This window comes from Cyrtonyx montezumae, unplaced genomic scaffold, assembly GCF_038088225.1.
Source record: "Cyrtonyx montezumae isolate F1298 unplaced genomic scaffold, pur_monq_1.0 scaffold_21, whole genome shotgun sequence".
Classification (NCBI taxonomy): domain Eukaryota; kingdom Metazoa; phylum Chordata; class Aves; order Galliformes; family Odontophoridae; genus Cyrtonyx; species Cyrtonyx montezumae.
This window is the reverse complement of record NW_027071948.1, coordinates 4607843-4630390: the sequence shown is the minus strand read 5'-3', so window position 1 is coordinate 4630390 and position 22548 is coordinate 4607843. Positions and strand designations below refer to the sequence as shown.

At 55.6% G+C, this 22548-nt stretch overlaps 4 protein-coding genes across 5 annotated transcripts; 3 read left to right on the top strand and 1 right to left on the bottom strand.

Moving 5' to 3' along the window:
• The first annotated feature begins 1583 nt into the window (after positions 1 to 1583).
• LOC136049690 (ATP-dependent RNA helicase DDX19B) lies at positions 1584 to 6929 on the top strand. Of its 2 annotated transcripts, none has more exons than XM_065738139.1 (12): positions 1584 to 1679; positions 1773 to 1821; positions 1920 to 1973; positions 2501 to 2636; positions 3543 to 3635; positions 3812 to 3914; positions 4164 to 4278; positions 4513 to 4690; positions 5048 to 5285; positions 5814 to 5976; positions 6441 to 6632; positions 6782 to 6929. In XM_065738139.1, the coding sequence occupies exons 1-12, from the start codon at positions 1623 to 1625 to the stop codon at positions 6841 to 6843; spliced, it is 1440 nt and encodes a 479-aa protein (XP_065594211.1). In that variant the 5' UTR covers positions 1584 to 1622; the 3' UTR covers positions 6844 to 6929. The 2 variants fall into 2 exon arrangements, with proteins under 2 accessions (XP_065594211.1, XP_065594210.1); XM_065738138.1 differs by having other exon boundaries at positions 3809 to 3914.
• Positions 6930 to 9943: 3014 nt separating this feature from the next.
• On the bottom strand, positions 9944 to 11122 carry UBXN10 (UBX domain protein 10). Its single transcript, XM_065738135.1, has one exon. It carries the CDS (start codon positions 11105 to 11107, stop codon positions 10283 to 10285), a length of 825 nt encoding a protein of 274 aa, XP_065594207.1. The 5' UTR covers positions 11108 to 11122; the 3' UTR covers positions 9944 to 10282.
• A 1831-nt stretch (positions 11123 to 12953) lies between these two features.
• Positions 12954 to 22253, top strand: LOC136049777 (uncharacterized). Its single transcript, XM_065738271.1, has 10 exons — positions 12954 to 12990; positions 13166 to 13310; positions 13417 to 13523; positions 17627 to 17683; positions 17791 to 17920; positions 18340 to 18446; positions 20696 to 20782; positions 20894 to 21041; positions 21493 to 21599; positions 21901 to 22253. The coding sequence occupies exons 1-10, from the start codon at positions 12954 to 12956 to the stop codon at positions 22041 to 22043; spliced, it is 1068 nt and encodes a 355-aa protein (XP_065594343.1). The 3' UTR covers positions 22044 to 22253.
• LOC136049689 (basic phospholipase A2 homolog) lies at positions 14921 to 15963 on the top strand. Its single transcript, XM_065738137.1, has 4 exons — positions 14921 to 15051; positions 15330 to 15474; positions 15593 to 15699; positions 15774 to 15963. The coding sequence occupies exons 1-4, from the start codon at positions 15012 to 15014 to the stop codon at positions 15896 to 15898; spliced, it is 417 nt and encodes a 138-aa protein (XP_065594209.1). The 5' UTR covers positions 14921 to 15011; the 3' UTR covers positions 15899 to 15963.
• Positions 22254 to 22548: the final 295 nt, after the last annotated feature.

The window sequence follows — 22548 nt, the reverse complement described above, 5'->3', positions numbered from 1 at the left end:
CGCGCGTTGCGGGGATGTGCGTGAACAACCGGCCGCCTGTTGCACCGATGCGGTGTCGGAGCCCACGCAGCACCACGGGGGGGAGGGGGGGGGTGGCGGGGATGGTGCTCAGCCTGCCAAAGCCCGCACACGCAGCCGCTGATCCTTGCCTTACCTATGAGGATGAGGAAGGTGGGCCGGGGTGGGGGTGTGGGGGGGGTGCCGAGCAACTTTTCCCCTTCTGCAGCTTGGCTTGGGGGGGGCTGAAAGGAATCACGCAGGCAGCTTCGCACCGCTCTGCCTCTGGAAGGCACGGGGAGATGGAGACGAGGAGGGAGAGGGCAGGTGTCATGGTTTTATGATTTTTGGTACTGGTATTCCACATCATAACATCATGTAGTGCATTTAGAGTTAAAGAGTTCATGCTCCAGCTCCGTGGATCATCGATAGTTCCAGGTATGCCTGTCTCAGAAGAGAACAACTCCATTCCCCAGAGGACTTTGCGATGCTTTGCGTTCTTACGTGTTTATGCTCAGAGGGAAAGATAAAAGCTGTCTGCATTCACAGGACACTCTCTTTCCTTTGGGATCCACTCAGCAGTGGGTGCTCGCTGCCGTCCGCCTTCAGCGTTAGCGTAAGGCCTTCGGTTTATCAGACACTCTCTCTTGCTCATTTTACTCGATTTATTAGCTTTAATTCCAATTTTATTGTATTATATTGTGTTATTTTGCTTTCCGATATCTATTTAGTAAATGAGCTTTCCTCCTCAGACCGTTGCCGTTGTTTTGTTTCTAGGCCCATCTCCCTTTTCCCTTTCTCCCTTCCCCTCTCCTGGGGCGTGGGTCCGTGGGTCCCCCACACCAATCGTCACAGAACCGGGCCCAACCTGCCCGTAAACCGTTGACAGCAGAGGAGGGCTGCGAGAGGGGTGACCCAGCGCGGCCACACAGCCCACGGGGGATGAGGACAGGTGGGGGATGGGGCCGCCCCACAAGTGTTGCTGTAATAATAGGGCGCACGTGGAGCGCGGATGGGGCACGCAGCTCCGTTCTCCCTCTGCGTCTCCGTTTCGGGGATGGCAACGGCTGACATAGGTTCATAAGGTTGGAAAGGACCTACAAGATCACCGAGTCCAAACGCTACAGCGGTGACGTCTGAGCTGCGCCCCGAGCTCACCGAGGGCTTATGGGAGGAAGCCCCGGTAGCTTAGCAACCGCGGCACGAAACCAACGGTCGCAAAGCTACGAGAGCCAGTCTCCCTAGAACCTTCGGGCGGAGTGCAGGCATCCTCAGCAGCTCGCTGCCTGCCGTGGGAAGCGGAGCTCACCCCACGCCACGCAGAGACACGTCACACCGCGGGTGTGCTAACGCAACATCGCAGAACAAAGCTAGCCCCGCGCCACGCAGTGGGGGCGAACCTAGAGCAGAACCTCACCCCACCCTAACCTAACCTCCATCCCGGCGCTCCCTCCTAACCCCCCCCCCCCCCACGCACACACACACACACACACACACACACACACACACGCGTGGAGGCGGAACCCCGCTTCCCCGGAACCATAGTGTCGGTGCCTCCGCCCCCAACCGGGAGCGGAACAGCGTTCGGCGCCATTGCGGTGCTGGCGGCGCGGCCCGGCCCGGCCATGGCCACCGATTCGTGGGCCCTGGCCGTGGACGAGCAGGAGGCGGCGGCGGAGTCGGTAAGCCCTTCCCCACGCACGTACCCCCTCACACCCCTCCCTCTTTCCCCCTCCCTGCCCCGCAGCCGCGCTCACCGTGTGCCCTTGTTGCAGCTGAGCACTCTGCAGCTGAAGGAGGAGAAGGCCAAACCCGACGCCAACGGTGAGCGCTGGGGGCGGGCGGGCGGGCCGGGATGTCCCCGCGGCTTTCAGGCCCAAAGATTATACCCCCCTGGCTCTCTCCCCGTCCTTCTTCCGCAGGTGCCGTGCTGAAGGCAGACGACAACGCGGAGAAGACGGAGGATGAGGAGAAAGGTGGGTGTGTGCGTTCGGAGTGGCCGGATCCTTCGGGAAATGGCTCGTGGAGGTCACCCGGAGGGCAGATCTGTTGGGAAAAGCCCACGTGCAGCCGCTCGGGTGCTGTTCTGATCCCGCTCCCCCCCACCCCGTGCACCTGGAATCCCCCCAAGTGCCGTTTCTTCGTGCTTTCCTTTCCTCGATGGGATGTCGGTGCTCTTCCCGACCCTAATGACGGTGTGATCAACAAAGGAGCCCTGAAAGCCGTCTGTCCCCCCGCCAGCAGACAGGGGGTGCTCAGCCCTGCTTCCCAGCTAGATACTGAGCTGTAGTAACTTGAATGGGTTCAGCCCTAAGGTCTCCACTCGGCCTTAGAACTCTGTCAGCTTCGCTTTGTGAGGCTGAATGTGAAGTGTGAACCCGTAGGATGTCCTGGCATTCAGGAAGTCTGGGCTGTCTGCGGGGGAATTTGGGTCTTGTTTGGGTAGCGAAGTATGGCAGCGGGAGCGACCCCTGTGATGGCTTTTCCACTTCCCTTTCTGCAGAGGACCGAGCTGCCCAGTCCCTGCTGAACAAGCTGATCCGCAGCAACCTGGTGGACACCACCAACCAGGTGGAGGTGCTGCAGAGGGACCCCGCCTCGCCCCTCTACTCCGTCAAGTCCTTCGAGGAGCTGCACCTGTAAGTGCCAATGGGAGCTGGGTGTGATAGATTTGTGTATCCAGAGGTGGACTGTGGGGGTGTAGTTGATTGTGTTGATGATCTCAGCTTTGCCACCACGTTGCAAGGGAAACTGGACCTGCTGGGATGGACATCACAGCAGTGTTGTTCTGCTTCCTTGGTGGCTGGATGTATCCCAAAGAGCAGCGATCTTGTAGTGCCCAGCAGAGTAACTCCTGTCTTTCAGAAGGCAAACAACCCGGGGGAGTCAGGGGTGAGGCAGCCAGGCTAACTGAGCTCTGTGTTGTGACTTATTGCAGCCTTGGCAACTGTGTCAGGGCTGGGCTTGGAGCGTCCTTGAGCAGTGCAAAGTTACCTCTCAAAGGGCTTTTGTTCTGGCTGTCCTCTGAAAGTGATACCTTCTTTTCAAGCTGCGTGTTGTGCTGAGCAGTGGGAAGTGGTGGGCAGAAGTGCAACTTGCTTTGAGTGGAGCACTGCTTCCAGTTTGGAGGCCGTCAGCTAGGAGCTCGCTGCCACCATGACCCAAGTTTCAGGTTGGATTAGTGGACAGGATTAGTGGCCTCTATTCCAGGATCACCAGGATTGTCTGGAAAGCTGCTTTAGAACATGCAAGAAGTGTCACAGCAGCCTCTGGAGCTGTGACATGAGGATTTTTATGCTGAAAGTCAGGCAAGCAGGTTGACTTAGTACACTGGGGGTAAAGCTTCTGCTCCAAAGAGCACTGCACTGCTGCTTGCAGCTTCCTGCCACTGGTGGTGGTCATGCAGCAGTGTGATCCCAGCAAGGATGCAGACGTGGCAGCTCAAGGTCTGGCTGCAGGGCTTTCCTTGCCCGTTGGGTTGCTGTAGCTGCTTGCCTCTGAGATATTCCAAGGCAAAGCTTAAGAGAGAACCCCTCTGTCTGCAGGAAACCACAGCTCCTGCAAGGAGTCTACGCCATGGGCTTCAACAGACCATCAAAGATACAGGAGAACGCCCTGCCCATGATGCTTGCTGAACCGTATGTACACATGCTTTCTGCTTCCTCTAGTGTAGGGAGATTGTCATGTTGCTGGGATGGGAGGACAGCGGGGGGCTGTGGGGGAAGGACAGAGCAGTGACACACCTCAGAGCTGTGGGGTGGTTTGTTTTCCTTGAGCTCATGCTGATGTTGAACCTCGCTGTGTGTCACAGCAGCCCGCAGAACCTGATTGCACAGTCTCAGTCTGGTACTGGCAAGACGGCCGCCTTCGTCCTCGCCATGCTCAGCCGTGTTGAACCTGGGAACAAGCACCCACAGGTGGGTTGTGTAGCTCACCAGCACCCATGGGGGGGTTGTAGCACAGGTGAGCTGTAGGCTGGAGCCCTCCTCTGGGGTTTGGGGTGCTGCAGTGACCCCTACCAAAGGGCCTGGGCTTCTGTTGAGGCCTTTTAGATCCCGTTTCCTTGTGAGATAGTTGAGCAGTGTTACAGAGGCCTGAATTGATTCTTTAGAAGTATCCTGTTGGCGTTGGTCATCTCATGCTTGTTATTCCCCCCCCCCCCCCAGTGCCTGTGCCTTTCCCCAACATACGAGCTGGCACTTCAGACTGGAAAAGTGATCGAACAGATGGGCAAGTTTTACCCGGAGCTGAAGCTTGCATATGCTGTCCGAGGCAATAAATGTGAGTAAGCTGAAACACCACTGACAGACTGCAAACAAAAATGATTTTCCTTGGGTGCAATACAGCACTGGAACGTGCAGCATGAATTCACTATACGAATGTGATGTAACGAGAATTAACTTAATGGGTGCCCTGGGACAGCAGTGGTTTTATCCCTGAGCTCAGTCTGAGCTCGGTATGAGTTGTACTGTGGCTGATCTCAGAGCTTGATGTGTGGCTTCTCTGTCTGGGCAGTGGAGAGAGGTCGGAAGATCTCTGAGCAGATCGTGATTGGCACGCCTGGCACTGTGCTGGACTGGTGCTCCAAGCTGAAGTTCATCGACCCCAAGAAAATCAAAGTGTTCGTTTTGGACGAGGCAGATGTGATGATAGCAACCCAGGGCCACCAGGATCAGAGCATCCGCATTCAGAGGTGAGCACTTACAGATGTTGTGTAACGTAGGGGCAGCAGGGCTGCGTTCTTGCCTCGTGGCCTCCACATCAAAGCAACGAGATTAAAACAATACCTTTAGCTCTGATCCTGACTGCTGATAGAGGCAGAACCCCAGGGGAAGACGAGCAGTTGTAATTTTCATATGGAATAAGCCTCAGAGTGTGGCTTTGTTCCTTTTTTAAGGATGTGAGCCTGGATGTGGGAACGATCAGGTGCTGGTGAGAGAAGTGTGAGGCTTTGCAGCCACTGAAATAACCAGCTCTGAGGTTGTCAGTCTGTGTTCCCAGGGTGTCTGTCCTGTCAGGGGAATGCTGCCCTCTTGGTTCTCTCCTGCAGGATGCTCCCCAGGAACTGCCAGATGCTTCTGTTCTCAGCCACCTTTGAGGATTCGGTGTGGAAGTTCGCTCAGAAAGTTGTTCCTGACCCAAACATCATTAAACTGAAGCGAGAGGAGGAGACACTGGACACTATTAAGCAGTATTACGCTCTGTGCAATAGCAGAGAAGAGAAGTTCCGTGCCCTCTGTAATATCTATGGTGCCATCACCATTGCCCAGGCCATGATCTTCTGCCACGTGAGTCCCTTCGGGGGGGGGCTTTGTGGCTTTGTGTCCTTTTCAGACCCAAGAAAGGGATGGGGAAGTCATAGTTCATCTGATACACAGTTTTTCCTAGCCCTCAATTTCCTTTTGGTGATTGCTGTCGTACGTGAGGGGTTTCTCTGCGAGCTACACCGTGGCTTTTTCTTCTTCCTGGAAGCCAATATAAATCTGAGAATAAGCAGTGCAGATAGCTGTGCAGAGCTCTGCTGGTGTTAGCTCAGACAGGGTGGAACCTGTTTGTGCAGTCTGCTTTTCTGCTGCCTCCACACGTCACAGTCACAGTTCAGGAAACCAATTGGAAATGGTTTAATCCAACACTGTGTAGATCCTTTATGGGAATTCCCAACTTCTTTCTGTTCAGACGCTGCCCCTTTCTGAGCTGAGTGCTTTGATTTTTCTTGACGATGGTTCTGAGACTTCGGTGTATGTATATAGTGCAAGCCTCACGTGTAAAGTGAAGTAAAACTTCCTCATGTAGATGGGCTTTGCTTTGTGTTCCAGACTCGGAAGACGGCTGGCTGGCTGGCGGCAGAGCTGTCCAAGGAAGGCCACCAGGTGGCACTGCTCAGCGGGGAAATGATGGTGGAGCAGAGAGCTGCGGTGATAGAGCGCTTCCGAGAGGGCAAGGAAAAGGTGCTGGTGACCACCAACGTCTGTGCCAGAGGTAAGGAGAGGCAGAGCTGGGCCAGGAGGGGCAGAGGTGTTTCCATTCAGGCTGCTGAGCAGCTTGCAGGAAGTGTTTGTATCCTGGAGTGTTCCACTCGGGGCAAATGAGGGTTCTGAGGCGACTCTGAGCAGCTCAGCCTGTTCTTCTGTTAGCCATGCCAGGGGGATTCTGTGGGATAACAGCTGTATGGCTTCTGTGTCAGAGTACCCCAGAAATATCACGTGGAGAATGTCCATTTCCAGCCACGCTCGTGGCTTCTGTGGGCTGGTCATTGCTGCTTCTCACATTACTTCTGAGTTTGAGAGTGGCTGCTCAATCTTCACTCATTCTGGGGGTGCCACTTGGCAGCTGTCTGAATATCTGTTGGATATTCAGACCAAAATGCACGCAGGTCAGGCCACAGGAGGTTTTCCTGCTACAGAACAGCTGAAATCACAGCACCTGATGCTTTCTTTTGTCAGGGATCGACGTGGAGCAGGTCTCTGTTGTCATCAATTTTGACCTTCCCGTGGACAAGGATGGAAATCCAGATAACGAGACCTACCTGCACCGGATCGGGCGCACGGGTCGCTTTGGCAAGCGAGGGCTGGCAATCAACATGGTAGACAGCAAGCACAGCATGAATATCCTCAACAGGATCCAGGAACACTTCAGTACGTACCCCCAGGCTTCTTTTTTTCCCCCTCTAAAATCAGATGTCGTTGATTGCTGTGGACCTGAGCAGATCTGAGTGACAGCTGTCTGCATGAGCAGCTTTCCCTTGGCTCTCCGTGGTGTGCTGACTGTTTCCTGTCTCCTGCAGGCAAAAAGATCAGCAGATTGGACACGGATGACATGGATGAAATTGAGAAGATCACCAACTGAAGGACAGATGCCGGTGCATACCCTGCTGTGGAAGCTCTCCCACTCCAATTGGATCAGTGTTCAGATTGGCATGCCTCTCAGCTTGTCCCCACAAGGACTTTTTAAGATATAAATACACAAAAATTACCTCATTGTAGTTGGACTTTCAAATGTGCAACTAAGGGAGGGGGGGGGAGGGGGGAACGGGAGGAAGAGGAAATGTTTACAGAAGCTTTTAACATTTCTTAGTCTAGCCTTAAAATGGGAAGATCTTTTGAATGCTAAGAAGTAAACTTGCCACGAGTGGGGAATGTGTAATTACCGAGAAATAATCCGGGGGAAAAGAGGAAGAAAAAAAACCAGGGGGAAACACAACAAAACAAAGCTTTCTTGCTTTTAATTGGAGCAAAGTTCAGCATCAACACGATCCGTTAAAAGAGATGAAAATGAAACCAAGGCAGCTGGCTTTGGCTAAAAACTCAACGTGTACAGAATAGGATGTTGCTCTCCTTGGCACTCCCCTGAGCTCTCAAGAATCATTTCTGACTTCCTGATGGATTTGCCTGGCTTCTCGTTAAGTACATTGTCCAGGGGGCATCTCCAGTAAGTCAGAGCCTCTAACATGGGTGCCGTGTTGCTTTTGCTGGGCAGTGCTTTCTTTTCACTTTGTCCTTGATGTGTTAGAACGGCTGCTGTGCAGTGGTGGCAGTGCTGAAGTGCTTGAGAAGTTCATCTGAAGCATTTAACCTTAGCGAGCTCTGAGGGGGGGAGGGTGGGGATGGGGGATGGTGTGAAGGGGACTGTACTAATGAATCTTTGGGATAAATTTGCCTCCGTAAATTGCTAGCTTGTGTTGGGGTGGGGGGGAGCCACCTTGAGGGAGGTGGTGCTGGTTCTGAGGTGCTGCTGCGTGAATCGTGTGTTCAGAACTGCCAAAAAAGACTTACCTGGCTTAAAAAGGAATCGATCCTGACAGCTGTGTGTTGACCAAAAAACCCCAAACCACCTGCCATTAGAAACACCAAATTGTCCCCAGGATGGGGATGCTTCAGTCTCAGAGCTCACGGGAGAAGCTCAGCCCAGGCCACTGCCTCAAGGTGACCCACAGCACAGGAGGGACGAGCAGCAACTTCAGTGGCTTTGAGTTGGGTTGGGGCCACTGCCGAGCACAGCAGGAGCTGAGGGTTGCACCCCCAGCCTGGTGTGCAGGAGGTGGAGGCTCCTGAGCTCCAGCTCAGAGGTGCACAGCTCTTTGGGACACACGTGAGCTCCTCAGTGTGGGGAATCACTCCTACAAACAAATGGTAGACGTTGTAAAACTGGGAATGACTCCTGCAGTTCTGGCCGACGTGTTCTGATGGAGGACAGGAACAAACCATCCAGAACAAAAGGAAAAGAGGCTCAATGCGAAACGTACTCAAAACGTTAGGGAATCATGCACCCTCTTATCAATTTGTATAAAGGCTTTAGAGGGGAAAAAAAAAGAAAAAAACAAACTTTTTTGTATTCTGGGGTGTATCTATTTTTATTCTGTTGGAAACCTATTTAAAGTGGCAGGTGAGTGAGTGCTTGAGTGCGGAGTGCAAGATTTGTTTCAGTCACCTCCTTTCGTGGTACAGCTGAACGACCTCGTGACAGCAGTGAGTGGAATTGTTGGAAAGCTGCTGCTGGGCCTGTGTGCTGTTTCTAATAGACTTTTAATTAGAATAAAGAACACGTACCGACTGAACGCCCCAGCTTGTTTCTTCACGCCTCCTTGCTGTTGAAAAGCTGTAGGTAAGGAGTGGCCCAGCCACGAGCATGGGTCTGTTCTCTGTTTAGGAACATCTCAAGGTGATGCTACACCTCCTGCATGAACAGGGCTCAGTTTGCAAAGGGCAGAGGGGGAGAACTGGGGTGGCAGCATCTTCCTGCACTGTGCTTGCCCGCATGGAGACTCGATGCACTTTTCTTTAGGAAAGGACGTGACTAAATAGGTTTGACTGGAGGTGCTGTGGCCAGCACGGGTTGCTCAGAGGGCTGAGCTGTCTGATCCACGGCATCCCTGCAGCATTCACCTTCAGCTGAGAGACACAGTGTGAAGGTAGTAAAAGCAAAGAGACCAGCACAAACAAGGTGTTGCTAAAGGAAAACAGTGCTCACCCGTCCCCGAAGATCTAGGTTCACAGGGAAGGAACTCCACAAAGGGGAGGGATCTCCAACAAGAGATCCACAGTGGCAGTCAGCCCTTAAATGAGGGCTAGGAGGGGTGCAGCCTGGCTTTACCCCCTCACACAGGTGAACCTCCTTGACCTGTGCTCCCAGGGCTGACCACATCTTTCCTTCAGGTGCTCACTCGGTGGTGCAGGCTGTGACTTCAGCAGTTCCCATCCACGCAGCTAACAGAAATCATTCCCAGTTCAAACGTTAGCTGAAAAGGTTTTATTGGTTTTTACCATCACACAGTGTGAAAAATAGTCTGAAAGCACAGACCGGGCGCCAGTTCCTGCGTGCTGACACTGCTGTGCTGTTCTACCACCCACATCAGAGGTCCTGAGCTGCCCATGATCTCAAAACTGCTTCAAAGAACCCTAACAGTGGCTGAGAGGTCTGATCAAAGCAGCCCTGCTCTCCCTGAAGATGCTGCCATTGCTGCAGCAGAGACCCAGACCCCTGAACACTGATTTTGGAACGAAATTCAGCATTCTCAATAGTGAGTTGTCTACTGTTACTGCTCTTGTGAGCTGCTCTGGTAATTCTGTTGAGCTGAAAAGCCTGGGTTTTGCCTCACAGTATTATAAAATGAGCTCAGCTGTGTGGCAAGCTGTCTGTTTTCTTTAGCACAGACGTATCAAAATGGCTTTTTCTGATGAAACAACACTGCAAGAGCCACATCGGTTCAGTAAAACAGAACTGCTACGTGAGCCAATTCCTCACTCAAATCCAATTAATAGAGAATTAAATGCAAGAAAAAAACAAACCCAAAACCAACTCCCACAGCAGCACTTGCTGGGCCTGAAGACTAAATTCAGCATAGAAGCACTAAGTGAAGCAGTTTGCAACATCCCACCTTGGCTGTCCAGCTCCTCTTTACTACCACTCATCAAACAAGAGAAGAAAAGCGGAGGAGAAAATCCCTCAACCAAAATCTGGCTGAGTTTTACAGAGTAAAATAGTTCTACTTCTGTCTTCCCAAATGCATGATCCCCTCTGGGAAGTGGCACCTTCTTGAAACAGAGAAGAGGACGCAGAAGCTTCCTGCTCCATGAACAGAACAAATGGCAAAGGAGGAAATCATCAATGTCAAAAGCCAAAGTTGGTGGCACTCAGGAAGGAACTTGTGGGGAAAAAAAAGACAGCGTCCGTGCAGTGGGCCCACGTAGATCCACTTCAACACGTGCTTTCTGTACCCACGAGTCTGCTTCAAGGGAACTTTTAGGAAGATGAGGAAGACCACGCTGCTCTGGTGCTCAGCCCATGCCTACGGGTCAGCATCCTGCTGCTCGGCCTGCCGGATGCACAGCACGGATTTGTGGGGGATCCCACACTCCTGCAAGGACCTGCCGAGGTCATGGAAGCTCCTTCTGGGCACCTCCGTGGTTTCGATGCTGCAGCGTTCGTATCTGGCAGCTGTTTGGTGTTCTGCCATCTCAAGGACCGTCTGGAGACTGTCTGTGGGCTTGAAGTGATGTTCAAACCGCTGCCCAGAGGGAGACCGAATAGCGAGCAGCAAACACGGTTCTTCCAAACTGAGAGTTGACAACAAAGGGCTCTGCTGCCTCATTTTCCTTCCCAGCATTTCGGGAGCACACAAGCTTTCCTCACTAGGGACGCAGCTCTCCGGTGACCCTCGCTCTTCAGAGGGAACTGCAGTTTTCTGAGCGTCCTGCTGCCCACAGCTCGCCCCCAAATGGTCGCTCTGCTGCGCTGCAGCCTCCAAGCCCTTCCGGCCGATGGAGGGGAGCACTCTGTATTTGTTCAGGGAGGACGAGCTCCGTAAGGGCACCTGCTGCAGGAGCTCAGGGATCTCCTCTGGGGACACCTGGCCGGCGGGGAACACTGCTTTTGTGGGTGATGCTCTCCGGCCGCTCCGTACATCGTGTGGAGCCAGTGGTGACGATGGCACTCCACAGGGATAAGTGTCCGTGGTCCCAGAGTAACTGAAGGTCGACCTCCTGCGTCCCTTGGCAGATTTTGGCCGGGTCACGTGCATGGTGATGGCGTTTGGCTGAAAGACAGAGAGCGCCGTGCTCGAAGGGGAGTAGCAGCAAAGTGGTTCTGGGTTCAGAAGAACTGCTGTGGCCATTGCTTCCCACGACGCCTGCCGATGGGAAAGCAGAATGAAAGGTTACAGGAAACGGCCTGAAATGGCTTTAACCTCCCTGCAGAATTCGTGCTGCATACCATCTGATAGCAAAGATCTGGCAAGTCGCTGTCCGACCACTGCAGCTCAGTGCTGGTGGTCAGAGACATCAGGACACACATCAGTGCACGAACGGCTTACAGCTGACTAGGCTCCACAAAATAAGCAGAAGGAATGGAACAACCACTGCACCCGTGCCCAGTTTGGGGCTCACACCCCGCAGGCCAACCGCAGCCACACGGGACAACGGGTGTTAGATCCACTCCTGCCAACAAACACACGCTCCCAGGCAACAAAGAGGAGCTCCTGAAAGCATTGCAGCGCTTATATGCACTCTGATACACATGGTCGTACACACACACCCCATACGAATAAACCAACCACAGCCACCGCAGTGCAACACGTCCAAGTGGGGGTCTCCAGCCCCCCCCCCCCCCCCCCAAGCACTGCATGTGTTGCCAATTCGACTCCGGGTGCCCACGGGGAGCACTGCAGCACCCACACGGGGCCAAAGCACTGTGCCCCCATAGCCTGGGGTGGCAGCGGGCCCTGATTGCAGGGTAAGCCCCAACCCCACAGCGCACGCCAGCTCCCTAGCAGAGCCTCCATGCCCCAGCCCCACGGCCATGCCCCAGCCCCACGGCCCGGCCCCGCCGCCTCGTACCTACCAGCCCGGGGCCGCCCGCGCCCGCCGGTAAACACAGCCGCGTTCCCACGGCGACAGCCCTCACTTCCGGTTACCACCGAGAGGAGCGGCCGCGCTGGGCACAGCGCCCCCACCCGTCGCGGTCCTCCGGGCGCCATGTCGCTGCCGTGGTTCAGCCAAAGCTTGCTGTTTTAACCCCAGAAGTGACCTGAGCTTTCTGCTTTGCTCGGGATAAGCGTTTAAGCGCCGGGAGCGTGGCAGCAGGGCGACCTCACAGCCCCAGCCGAGCAACCGCTGGGCAGAACTGGGTGAATAAACCCCAGAAGCATCCACTGGGATGGGAGCTCCTTCCAAGAGCCGTCACCACCCTAAGGCAGTGCCCACCCGCTGTGGGGCAGGGTGGGAGGGCAGCTGCCTCCAGCCTCATCCCTCCACACTGTGCCACCAAAGCACCGTTTTCTTGCTGTCAGATTTCCTTCCTTAGGATCCCGGCTGGTTACCAAGGGTGGAGCAGGGCAAGGATAGAGCCCTTGTGTCTGTTTGCTCTGGGCCGCCCCGCTCCTCCGCAGCGATAGCAGCCTTTGTCTGTTATCTCCTCCGGTGCTCTGCCTCTCTTTGCATCACGTCGTGGGGGGAGTGATTCAGTAAGCTGTGCTCAAAAGCCATCGCCCCGTGGGGCTCCCATGGCTCCCAGCCTGCTTTGCCCATGCTCTCATGTTGCAGAGCCCTTCCGAAGCCTCAGGCTCTCTCCCATGCACCGGTTGTCTCAGATTCGAGGATGATCACAAGGGAAAGACCTAAGGGCAACCAACTTGAAGGCTGCAGGGGACAAGCTGGTAACAGCACCCGCTGGCCTTGCCACCAAGGCTGGAGCACCATGTCTGTAGCCAGAACCTCCACCTTGCCACATATCCACTTTGGGGCACAAAACGCTCCCGTCCCAACCCCACAGCAAGCGAGGTTTCATGGTTTCATGCAAAAGGGGGGAGGATGGGCCACCGCCAGGGGACAGGGGGTGGGCCTCTCCCCTATCTACCCATATAAACCTGCCAAGCCTCAGGGAGAGGAGGGTGGGATTTTATTGCCCCCATTTCATCACCAGCCCCAGGGTGCTGCTCACCATCCACTCCCTCCGCCGTGAAGATGAGGAATCTCCTGCTCGCCCTGCTGCTGGCTTGTGGTGAGTTGGTCGGCAAGGCTGGGGTCTCACCCCTACCCCCAAAGCATACACACCACCCAAACTCATGGGCTTTGCATGTCTTTCTGTCTGAGCTTTGCCATTTCCCAGCTATGTGTTTGGGGGGGGCGGGGAGGGCCGTGCTGGTGGCACTCTGTCCCCAAATCTCTCTCTGCAGGGCTGCCTCCAGCAGGCAGCAGCGTGTTGGAGCTGGAGCGCATGATCAAAGTGACCACGGGGAAGAGTGCCTTGCTCTCCTACAGCTGGTATGGCTGCTTCTGCGGCATCGGGGGCAGAGGGACCCCAGTGGACCCCACTGACAGGTGAGCACCTGGAAAACTGCACTGCTGCCAGGCCACACGCTGCACCCGGACCCTTTACATTTTGGGGCTGGTGCTTCCTTTGCCTCTGACGCAGTGTCTCCCACAGCTGCTGCCGTGCCCACGACTGCTGCTACAGGCGGCTGCGAGAGGGCAGCTGCAGCCCCCTGATAACCCCCTACCAATTCAATGCCAGCGATGGGGATATCACCTGTGGTGAGTGCTGGTGAGCAGGTTGCCTGGCGAGGCGGTGAGGGACAGCACACCGTGGCACAGCAGTGTTGGGTTAGAGCATCACATTTGTCCCCCGCAGGTGATAAGCAGAGCTGGTGCAAGAGAGAGACCTGCCTGTGTGACAGGGCCGTGGCTTTGTGCTTTGCCAGCACTCTGCCTTCCTACAACGAGTCCTACCGCTTCTACTTCAAGCTGAGGTGCCGAGGGAGCAAGCTCCAGTGCTGAAATCCTCACACGCCTGCTGGTTTTGAGTGCCTTTCCTCACTGCTGGGGAAAGCACAGAGTGATGTGGGTGCAGTAGGGGCTGCAGCCCTCCTCCCAGTGAGCAGACACGCAGGGTGAGCGGGGCACATGCTATGGCTGCAGATCCCCACTCCCCAGAAGTGTGTCCTTGTCCCTTTCTCCTCTCTTTTCTCTACTGATTTCAGCAAGAAGGAATTGAATAAAAGGTGTGAAAAATGCTCTGTGGTGTTTTGTTGTTGTACCACCGAGGGATGGGTCTGTTCCATTACAGAGCTGCTCAACCCTCAGCGTTGAGAAATGGGGACAAACGCGTGCCACCAAGTAAAACCTCCTGGGGTTTGTCAACAAAATTTCCCTGCACTGAAACTGGAGTTGTTGGCTTCTCCCCTGAACTCACTCCCAGAGCTGACACGAAGAGCAAACCTCATATTTTGGAGCCAGATGTTCATCCCTTCCCTTTGTGCTCTGTCAGGAGAGCCATTTTTGCTAGTATTTGAGGATTGCCCTCCCCCTGCTAACCGTTTTCAGGGCTTGGATTTACACCTGCTGAATCAGGGCTGGTTATCCCACAGTCCAGCACCAGCAGGGCTGCTCAAGGCAGAGTAAAACACCCGAGCTGCTGGGGTCAGGGCAGAGTGCATCGCCTTCCTGGAAGTGCTGGTATAGATGAGGTGGGGGGATTTCCTGCATTCACATGAAGGGGAAGGATGGTGCCTTCTCCTTTACAGAAAAGCCCAACTCGCAGAAGTTGGATGAGCTGAGCGTCCCACAGAAGGGTTGTGGAAGTGGGAGCAAGCCCTGTATAAATGGAGCCACGCTAATCACACAGCCTGCGAGCAGCGGACACTTTCCTGAGGTGAGCAGGGGTGGAGGAACGCCTTCCTTTCTTTCCTACCTTAACCATAAGCGGGAATGGAGGCACAGGCAGTGAAAGAAGGGCTGAGCAGCAGAGGAGAGGCTGTCTGAGATGTCAGCCCAGGGCTGTGTCCCTCAAGGGCTCCAGCTTTTCCTGCTTTTCTCTACGTTTCGCTTTTTTCCCGCTCTCCACCGTTCCTTTGCTGATCCATCCCTGATGCCCCAAATGCAGTGGTTGTTGCTGAAGCTGTGGTCCTCTCTCCACCCCGAGCTGGGGAGCAAAAAGGAGGGAGGGCACTGGCTGCTAGAGGCTTGGTGGTGCAATGGGGAGATGAGCTGGCGTTGGGTTCCTCTTCCAGGGCGGTGGGAAAGATGAAGGCTCTCCTTGCACTGGTCTTGCTGTTTGCTTGGGGTAAGCATCCTCACCAGAGCCACCAGGGAGCAACACCTGCATCACACAGAGACATCAGAGCTGCAGCTTTCTCGTGCTCTCACTCTCCACCACGACCTCTTGAAGACACATAATCCCCCCCACATGACAGCTCCCCTGCGCTGGGGATGAGTTCCCTCCGCACCGCAGCAGGTCAGAGTGCTGACTTGGTGGTGGAAGACTGCACGGGGGGATAGCAGGAGGGTGACAAAAAAAGGGGAGAAAAGGGTTTCTGTCATGGCACCGATTCCCCCCCCCAGGCTCGGTGCTGGCTGGTGGGAGCCTCTGGCAGCTGCAGCAGGTGATCACAAAGATGACGGGGAAAAACGCCTTGCTGCATTACTCCTTCTACGGCTGCTACTGCGGCGTGGGGGGCCGTGGGCAGCCCAAGGATGCCACAGACAGGTGAGCACCCATCTAAACAGCTCCCTGCTCAAGTTTGTCATTCTGTGCACTCGAATGGGGGGAATTAAGGGGGAAAACCTGAAGGCTCAGAGCCCTCAGAGCTCAGAGCCCTGCGCAGATGCTGCCAGCTGCACGATGCCTGCTATGAAAGCCTCCAGCAGCACCGCTGCGACGCCAAGCGGCAACGCTACGGGTACAGCTGGCACGGCGGCCGCCTCACCTGCAGTAAGTGGGGAAGCTGAAAACGGGGCTCCCCCCACCTCGAAATGATATGGAATTGAAATGGGTGCTGCCCGCAGAGAGGGACTCGTGGTGTGCCCGGCTGTCCTGCGAGTGTGACCGCAGCCTGGGGCTGTGCCTGCGGAGCAGCGCGCAGAGCTACAGCCGCCGCTACGTCCTGTACCCCAAGGGCAAGTGCAGGTGATGAGTGGGTCTGTGGCAAAGTGAAGAGCCTTCGGGTTTGGCCCCTCTGCTCCAGGCGGGTTTTGTACCTGGAGCCGGGTTTCTGCACGGATCCGTGTTCCTGTTGAACTTAATTGCCGTGAAAATAAATGATGTGCTTACATCGTGCTGGTCTTCTGGGAGCTGGAGCACTGCAGGGCACTCCCAGCACCCTCCCAGTGCCCTCTGGTACATTCCAGAGCCTCCTAACACACACAGTACCACCCCGTGCTATACAGAACACCTTCCAGTGCTGCCTAGAATCTCCCAGTGCGCTCCCACTGCCCTCTAGTGTTGTCCAGAGCCTCTCGATCACCTCCCAGCGCCGCCCAGAGCCTCCTAACACACTCCCAGTGGACCCCAATCCTCGCTAAAAATCCCCAATATGCTCCCAGTGCTGCACAGCACCCCACGATAACCTCCCTACGCCCTCCCAGTGCAGCTCAGCACTGTCTTGAGCCCTCCAGTACCCTTCTAAGTGCTGCTCAGTGTCGCCTAAAGGCTCCCAGTGCCTTTCCACTGAATCTCAGCATTACCCAGAGCCCCTTCAATTAAACCCCAGTGCCCCCAGGTGCAGCCTACAGACAGCTGGTACTCTTCTAGCACCACACAAAATGAGATTTTGGACCCTCGAAGTGCGGCTTTCGATCACCACAACAGTTTGGGAAGCTGAAAATGGGGCAATGGAGCTTCAAAATGGGGCTCCAGGCCCTCAAAACTGAGAGCTGCACCCCAGAACTGAACTTGTGGACACAAAGAATGACGCTCTAGACAGAAAACGTAGAGTCTGGGCCCTACAAGCAAGATTATGAGCCTTTAAAGTCAGTCTTTGGATGGCCAAAAGGGGACTGTGATCAAAAATTGGGAGGTTTGGATCCTCCACGTGGCATTTTGAAGCATAAGACGAAGTCTAGGTTGAAAGGATAAGGTGTGGGACTCAAAAAGTGAAGGTGGAAGGATGCCTGGGGTCCGTAGGCAGAACTGAGAGCACTTTGAAAGTCCAGAAGGCATCTGGAGAGCAATGGGGGGGGGCTGGGAGAGTACTGGAAAGCTCTTGGCAGTACTGGGGGTCTCCAGATAGCACTAGGGGTGCTCAGGGCAGTACTGGGGGACAGCAGCGGGATAGTGGGGCGTTAGAGAAAGCACTGGGAGTGTAGCAGGAGCTACAGAGAGCAGCAGGGGGCACTGGGAGGTTGCGTGGGGGTCCCCAGACGGCAGCGAGGGGCTCCAGGCTGCGTCACACCACGCTGTGGGTTTGGCCGGAGAGGGACGGGGCGTAGCAGGACGGAGCGTGGGGACACGCGAGAGGCACCGCGGCACTTCCAGGCGGGAGCCGGAGGCACAGGGCAGCGCTCGGCCGGCGGGGAGGGATTGGAAACGGATCCGGTGCCACGTCCCGGTGAGAGACCCCATCCTGACCCCGGGGGTGTCGGGAGGAGGCGGCACGCAGCGCCGTTTGCTTTGCGTGGAGATGAAGTGCTTTGAGGGGAAATCTCAGCTGGGGAGGTGCTGCTGCCAAGTCGTCTTTGGTGCGAGGGGCGGTGGGACGCGAGCTGGAGGGGTGGGCGGTGGGACCGAGTGGGAACAGGCTCGCTTTCGGCCAAGAGGCAGCACCAAGAGCCCTCCTGCCTCCCTCCCTGCGACTTCTGGAGGAGTGGGACCTGATTTCAGCAGGGCAAGGTTGGCAGGGCAGCACCCGTGTCTCCTCCAGGTGCAGGCGAGAGGAAGATGAAGGTCCTGCTGATGCCGGCACTGCTGCTCGCCTGCGGTGAGTGCAGCTGCGACAGAAAAGGAGATCCCAGCCAAACCTGCTCTGCTCCAGCTCCCGGGGCTTGTTTATCTCGCTCACAAAATGCCGTTTTCCTCTCGCTTCAGGCATGCTTGCAGCTCGTGGAAAGCACCCGCACACGTTTGCTCCGGGGCTGGAGGGAAGCACCGTGGGAAACCTGACTGCCCACGGCTGCGGATCGGGATGGGGCCGTGGTCGTGCTGCTTTCACAGACCGGTACAGCATCAGCAAGCAGCAAAATGAGGGGAACGGGATTTAGGGAAAGTGGGGCAGTGCTCAGCCCTTCCTGCAGCCCTGTCAAGGCACGGAGCACCGCCGAAAGGGACGGAATGGCAGCAGAGGGCAGGGCAGGTCTGAAAGCCGGGATGCAGAAAGGCAGGAGCCTGCAGGTGGACTCGGTGACCCACACGGGTCCCTTCCCACCTGGGATACGCCGGGGTTCTGCGAAAGGCTGCAGGGGGAGACTGAGAAGAGGTGGGAACAGAAGTGGGAAGGGCAGAAGTGGGAGAGGGCTGGGGACTGCCCGGTGCAGCGCAGGAGGGGATGCAACCCCCGCTAGCAGAGTTGCTGTGGGCAGGCTGGCGAGCAGCTAGCAGCCTGTTTCAGTTAGGGCCAGGCTGCCTCTGTCCCTGCAGGTGCTGCCTGCTCCGTGCCTGCTGCTACGCCAAGCTGGCTGCACGCCGCTGCCGCGTGGGACAGAGCCAACGCCTCGAGGTGCCCCAGCCAGGCGTCCCTGCCTGCAGTAAGTCCCCACGGTGTGATACACGATCCCCTCGCCCCGCTGCCCGCCCGGCAGCTCGCTGGGTTTTCCTACGTGCACCATCCCAGGGCCACGCTTGCTCTCGCTCCCTTAGGGTCCGGGTCGCGGTGCCAGCGCGCGGCCTGCAGGTGTGAGCAGCTGGCTGTGCTGTGCCGGGCACGCGGCCGGGCGCTGCGCAGGTGTCGAGGCCGAGGTGGGCGCTGCTGATGGAGAAGGGCTCCTCGTAATAAAGCCACCTCCGTGCTGGTAAGCAAAGCAGAAGAGCCAGGAGATCTGAGCTCAGAGCGCCAGGAGCGCTTCCCCATCGTCTTCTTCAGGGCTTTTTTGGCTGCAGCGGGAGGACGACCACGCTTTTGTGAAGCTGCGTCACTGGGTGCTGCATCCGAGGAGCAGATGTAATGTTTGTGCTCGGAAAAACAAGGGAGGAGCAGACACCTGCACCTCGTCACGGCGAAGGGCGAGATGATGGAAGCAGCCTTGCTGTTGGCATTCACCCCCTTTGGCTCCAGCTCCCTGTCTGCAGATCGCTGCTCCGAGGTGCTGGCTCCCTCTGCTTGCTTTGCTGCAGAATCTTGTTATGTCGCTCCGAAATAAAACCAGAGAGCACAAAGCTTTGGTCCTCTGTGTGACGCCGCTCCGCTGCGTGCAGTGAGAGCCTGCAGCGTGGTGGGGAAGCTCATGTGTCAGCAGGGCTTAATGCAGACACACCAACAGAAAACCACGCAGCCCTAAGGAGCAGAGCTGAGCAGCAGGATCCACAGCCTGCCTGTATCACTGCCTGCGGGTACCATCCCCTTTCTGCAGAAAGCAGAAGGCAGTCTGTGCTCCTCGAAGGGCGATGCATCTCCCAGTGGTGCTCGTGTGCACTCCTCAGCCTTCAGAGCCCTGTAACTCACAGCTGCCCCCAGGTAGAAGTGGAAGCTGCTGCAGAAGCGGCCAGGCGTGGTGCTGCAGGAGGGCTGGGTGCCAACGAGCTCTGCTGCGATGGGGCGGCGGGGAAATCACACTTGCCTCACAGTCAGAGCAGAACAAAACATGCTTCTCATCAGAAAAGAATGTTTCGGCCTTATTTTGCAACAACTGTCCAGCACGCCCCTAAGGAAAAGGCAGCTCGGGCTTCCTCCTGCCCCAGGCATCCTCACCACGCAGGTTTTCTGCCCCACAGACAAATTCAGCACAGCTAAACTCGTGGGAGGGCTCAGACAGTGCTGCAAACCCCCGAAACAGTGACCAGAGCTGGTGACCCCAGGAGCTGGAGCACACTCCGCCGTGCCCTGGGCATTGCCAGCTGCAATTCACACCGTATCTTGTCCCAGAGGTGATGACGGGTACTGGGAAATACCCCTAAAATGAGGAAGTATCCTTTGAATCAGCAATGTCCCCCAGCAGCTGCACAGCAGGCACCCACAAGGAAGGAGAGCACAGCCCTGTGCCAGGCAGCTGCTGTTTGTGAGGAGTAAATCGATGGGACAGAGGTGATTCAGCAGACAGATGCACACCAGGATGAGTTGAAACACGCTCTCCTTGTTTGAATTCAGTGTGTTTTTCTGCTCGGACATCTGGCTGTCCAAATCAGCTCACTGGGAGCTCCACTGGGGGGGGTCTGTTTGCTCAGATGCATTGAAGTGAGCTGTGGTGCAAGTGACAAAAGTAGCACTGGAATTGGTGGACAGTGTAGGGGGAGAAAAAAAAGCAACTCCATGTAAACGTGCCGATCTTATTATTACCAGCAACCCCGGCCAGACCCCAAGAATATTGTTAAAGATATGCAACATTCAGCACTGCTTGGGACTGAGTGCTGAGCATCAGCAAAAGCCACAGCTCTGCATCTCACGTGCTTCAGCACAGCAGGAAGGGAAGATGCTTTGCACTCTGCATTTTCTCCCCGTCCACCTGAGTAAGCAGTAAGACACAGAACGGTGCCTTCAAAAGCCACCTAGAGACGGCCTTGTTCCTGCTCTCCCTCCAGCTCTGTTTGAAGAGCACTGAGATAACCACAGACCAGACTTCACTCAATTCCAGTCCACATCACCTTCCCCTGCCCTCCCATCAAAGGGCATCCCGACGTTTCCAAGAAAGAGAATTGCACCTTAGCATGCCCGCAGGATGTCAGGAGCAGCTTGCACACGGAGCGGAACCGATGTGGTGAGGACTGTCAATATTTGCCCACTTTGGAGAAATCAAAGGAGGAACGGCACTGAGCAGACACACGCTGCCTATAAAACGTGCAGCTGGGTGCACACTTGGCACCTTGGGGTCATCCTGCTCCAGTGCTGCCCACCACGAGGCCATGAAGCTCCTGGTGCTCCTCGTCTGCCGTGAGTACCCCCTGCATGGTGATGGGACAAGGCTGGGGCCGCTGGCTCCTCTAAATATATATCCGTTTAGAGAGGGCTCTCTCTCCAACACTGCTAACAGCACGTCTCCAGTTGCAGGGCTGGCCCCCGCGGGCTGCAACTTGGCTCAGTTTGGTGAAATGATTAAGGAGAAGACCGGGAAGTCTCCGTGGTCCTACAACGCCTACGGCTGCCACTGCGGCCTTGGGGGATCCAAGAGGCCGGTGGATGCGACCGACTGGTGAGTGAGGAGGCAGAGGGGTGCTGCTGGCCCTTTTCTCCTCCCGGAGCTCAAGGCAGGGTGCAGCTGGGGCAGGCAGAACAGGGAAGGACACGTGGTTTTTCTTGCATCTCAGATCACCTGCCTTCTCTGCCTCTCCCTGCGTACAGGGCTTGGAGCTGAGGCAGCAGCACCAAAACTGTCTGTGTAACCTCCATGAGTCTTTAAAAGCTGCTGAAGAGCAGCGTGCTCACTGATCAGGGATCATCCTCCTTTTGAAAGCCAATCCTGGGCTAACTAATTAAAGCAGCCATTTGGTGTAAGAGCGAGTTGCTGAGGCAGAGAAATGGGAATGTCCAGGTGAACAAGGCTGCTCTGCCAGCGCTGTGCCACATGCAAGTGGGTGCAGCTTTGCACGGTGATTTCCTCTCTGCTCCCCACCCTGCCCTGATGGGACCTCACGTGACACCAGGTGCTGCCATGCCCACGACTGCTGCTACAAGAGGTTGTCATCCTTCACCTGCGTTCCCCACCTTGCCAAATACAAAGTCACCATCAAGGGAGGCCAGATCACATGTGGTAAGAGACGGTGCGAGGCACTGACACCCACACCTCCAGGGAATCCCTTCCTCAGTGTCCTTCCAACCACCCTGGCTGGGAAATCACTAGCTGGGGAGGGGCTGGAAGTGAAGGAAAGGTGCCAGGAGCGGTGCTAACATACCAGCTGGGGCCATGGTGAAGTTCAGGGCCTTTATTGGTTTGTAGCCACACAGCTCCATGCCCCAGGGGGAGGATGGTGGCAGCAGGACTCACTCCTCAGCCACCCCCTAGGGTTCACAGGGAAGATCTGAAAGCTCTTACACTCCTCCTTTTGCTCCAGGATCTGGGAATTCATGCCAAAAAGGAGCCTGTGAGTGTGACAAGAAGGCAGCAGAGTGCTTCAAGAGGAACCTCAAAACCTTCAACAAAAGCTACCAGAATTACTTAAACATCAAATGCAAGGGCTCACTCCCCTCCTGCTAGAGTTGCCACACTTGAAACGTGATGGAAATGCTCTAAATTGAGATTCTCTTCCTGCAATGAGATGGAGCGAGGCTCAACTCCAGACCCACCACACCACAAAGGCACCTGCAGCCTCCCTGCAGACCCTGAACTGGTGCGCGAGGAGAGCCTGCTCCTCAGAATTAAATACATCAAAAAATCTTCACAAATAAAAAATATTTTCCAGGACAACTTCTACTGTGTTGTTTCAAGACAGTGCCTGAATGGGTGGGAAAGCTGCAGCTCTCTCAGGTCTATTGGATCCACCAACACTACAAGGTGGCCAGACCCCAGGTGCCAATCAGCTCTGTTAATTACTTACTAAAGCTATGGGGTACAGCCAGGGCATTAGGCTTCCATCGTCAGAGGGGACTTCAACCTGAATCAAGCACTTCTACCAGAAGGGAAAAAAATGAAATTAGAGTCTATCTGGGATAGAGCCCATCAGGTCAACACTGCCCTCTAAGGTTTGAGTGCAAACACATTT

Bases quoted from the DNA above. Each gene is read 5' to 3' on its own strand.
- LOC136049690 (XM_065738138.1), top strand. From the start codon at position 1,623: ATGGCCACCGATTCGTGGGCCCTGGCCGTGGACGAGCAGGAGGCGGCG. The intron at 2,637-3,542 runs GTAAGTGCCAAT...CTCTGTCTGCAG, and splicing joins TCCTTCGAGGAGCTGCACCT to GAAACCACAGCTCCTGCAAG. The intron at 3,636-3,808 runs GTATGTACACAT...TGTGTGTCACAG, and splicing joins CCCATGATGCTTGCTGAACC to CAGCCCGCAGAACCTGATTG.
- UBXN10 (XM_065738135.1), bottom strand. From the start codon at position 11,107: ATGGCCACAGCAGTTCTTCTGAACCCAGAACCACTTTGCTGCTACTCC.
- LOC136049777 (XM_065738271.1), top strand. From the start codon at position 12,954: ATGAGGAATCTCCTGCTCGCCCTGCTGCTGGCTTGTG. The intron at 13,311-13,416 runs GTGAGCACCTGG...TGTCTCCCACAG, and splicing joins CCAGTGGACCCCACTGACAG to CTGCTGCCGTGCCCACGACT. The intron at 17,684-17,790 runs GTGAGTGCAGCT...CTCTCGCTTCAG, and splicing joins GGCACTGCTGCTCGCCTGCG to GCATGCTTGCAGCTCGTGGA.
- LOC136049689 (XM_065738137.1), top strand. From the start codon at position 15,012: ATGAAGGCTCTCCTTGCACTGGTCTTGCTGTTTGCTTGGG. The intron at 15,475-15,592 runs GTGAGCACCCAT...AGCCCTGCGCAG, and splicing joins CCCAAGGATGCCACAGACAG to ATGCTGCCAGCTGCACGATG. The intron at 15,700-15,773 runs GTAAGTGGGGAA...TGCTGCCCGCAG, and splicing joins CGGCGGCCGCCTCACCTGCA to AGAGGGACTCGTGGTGTGCC.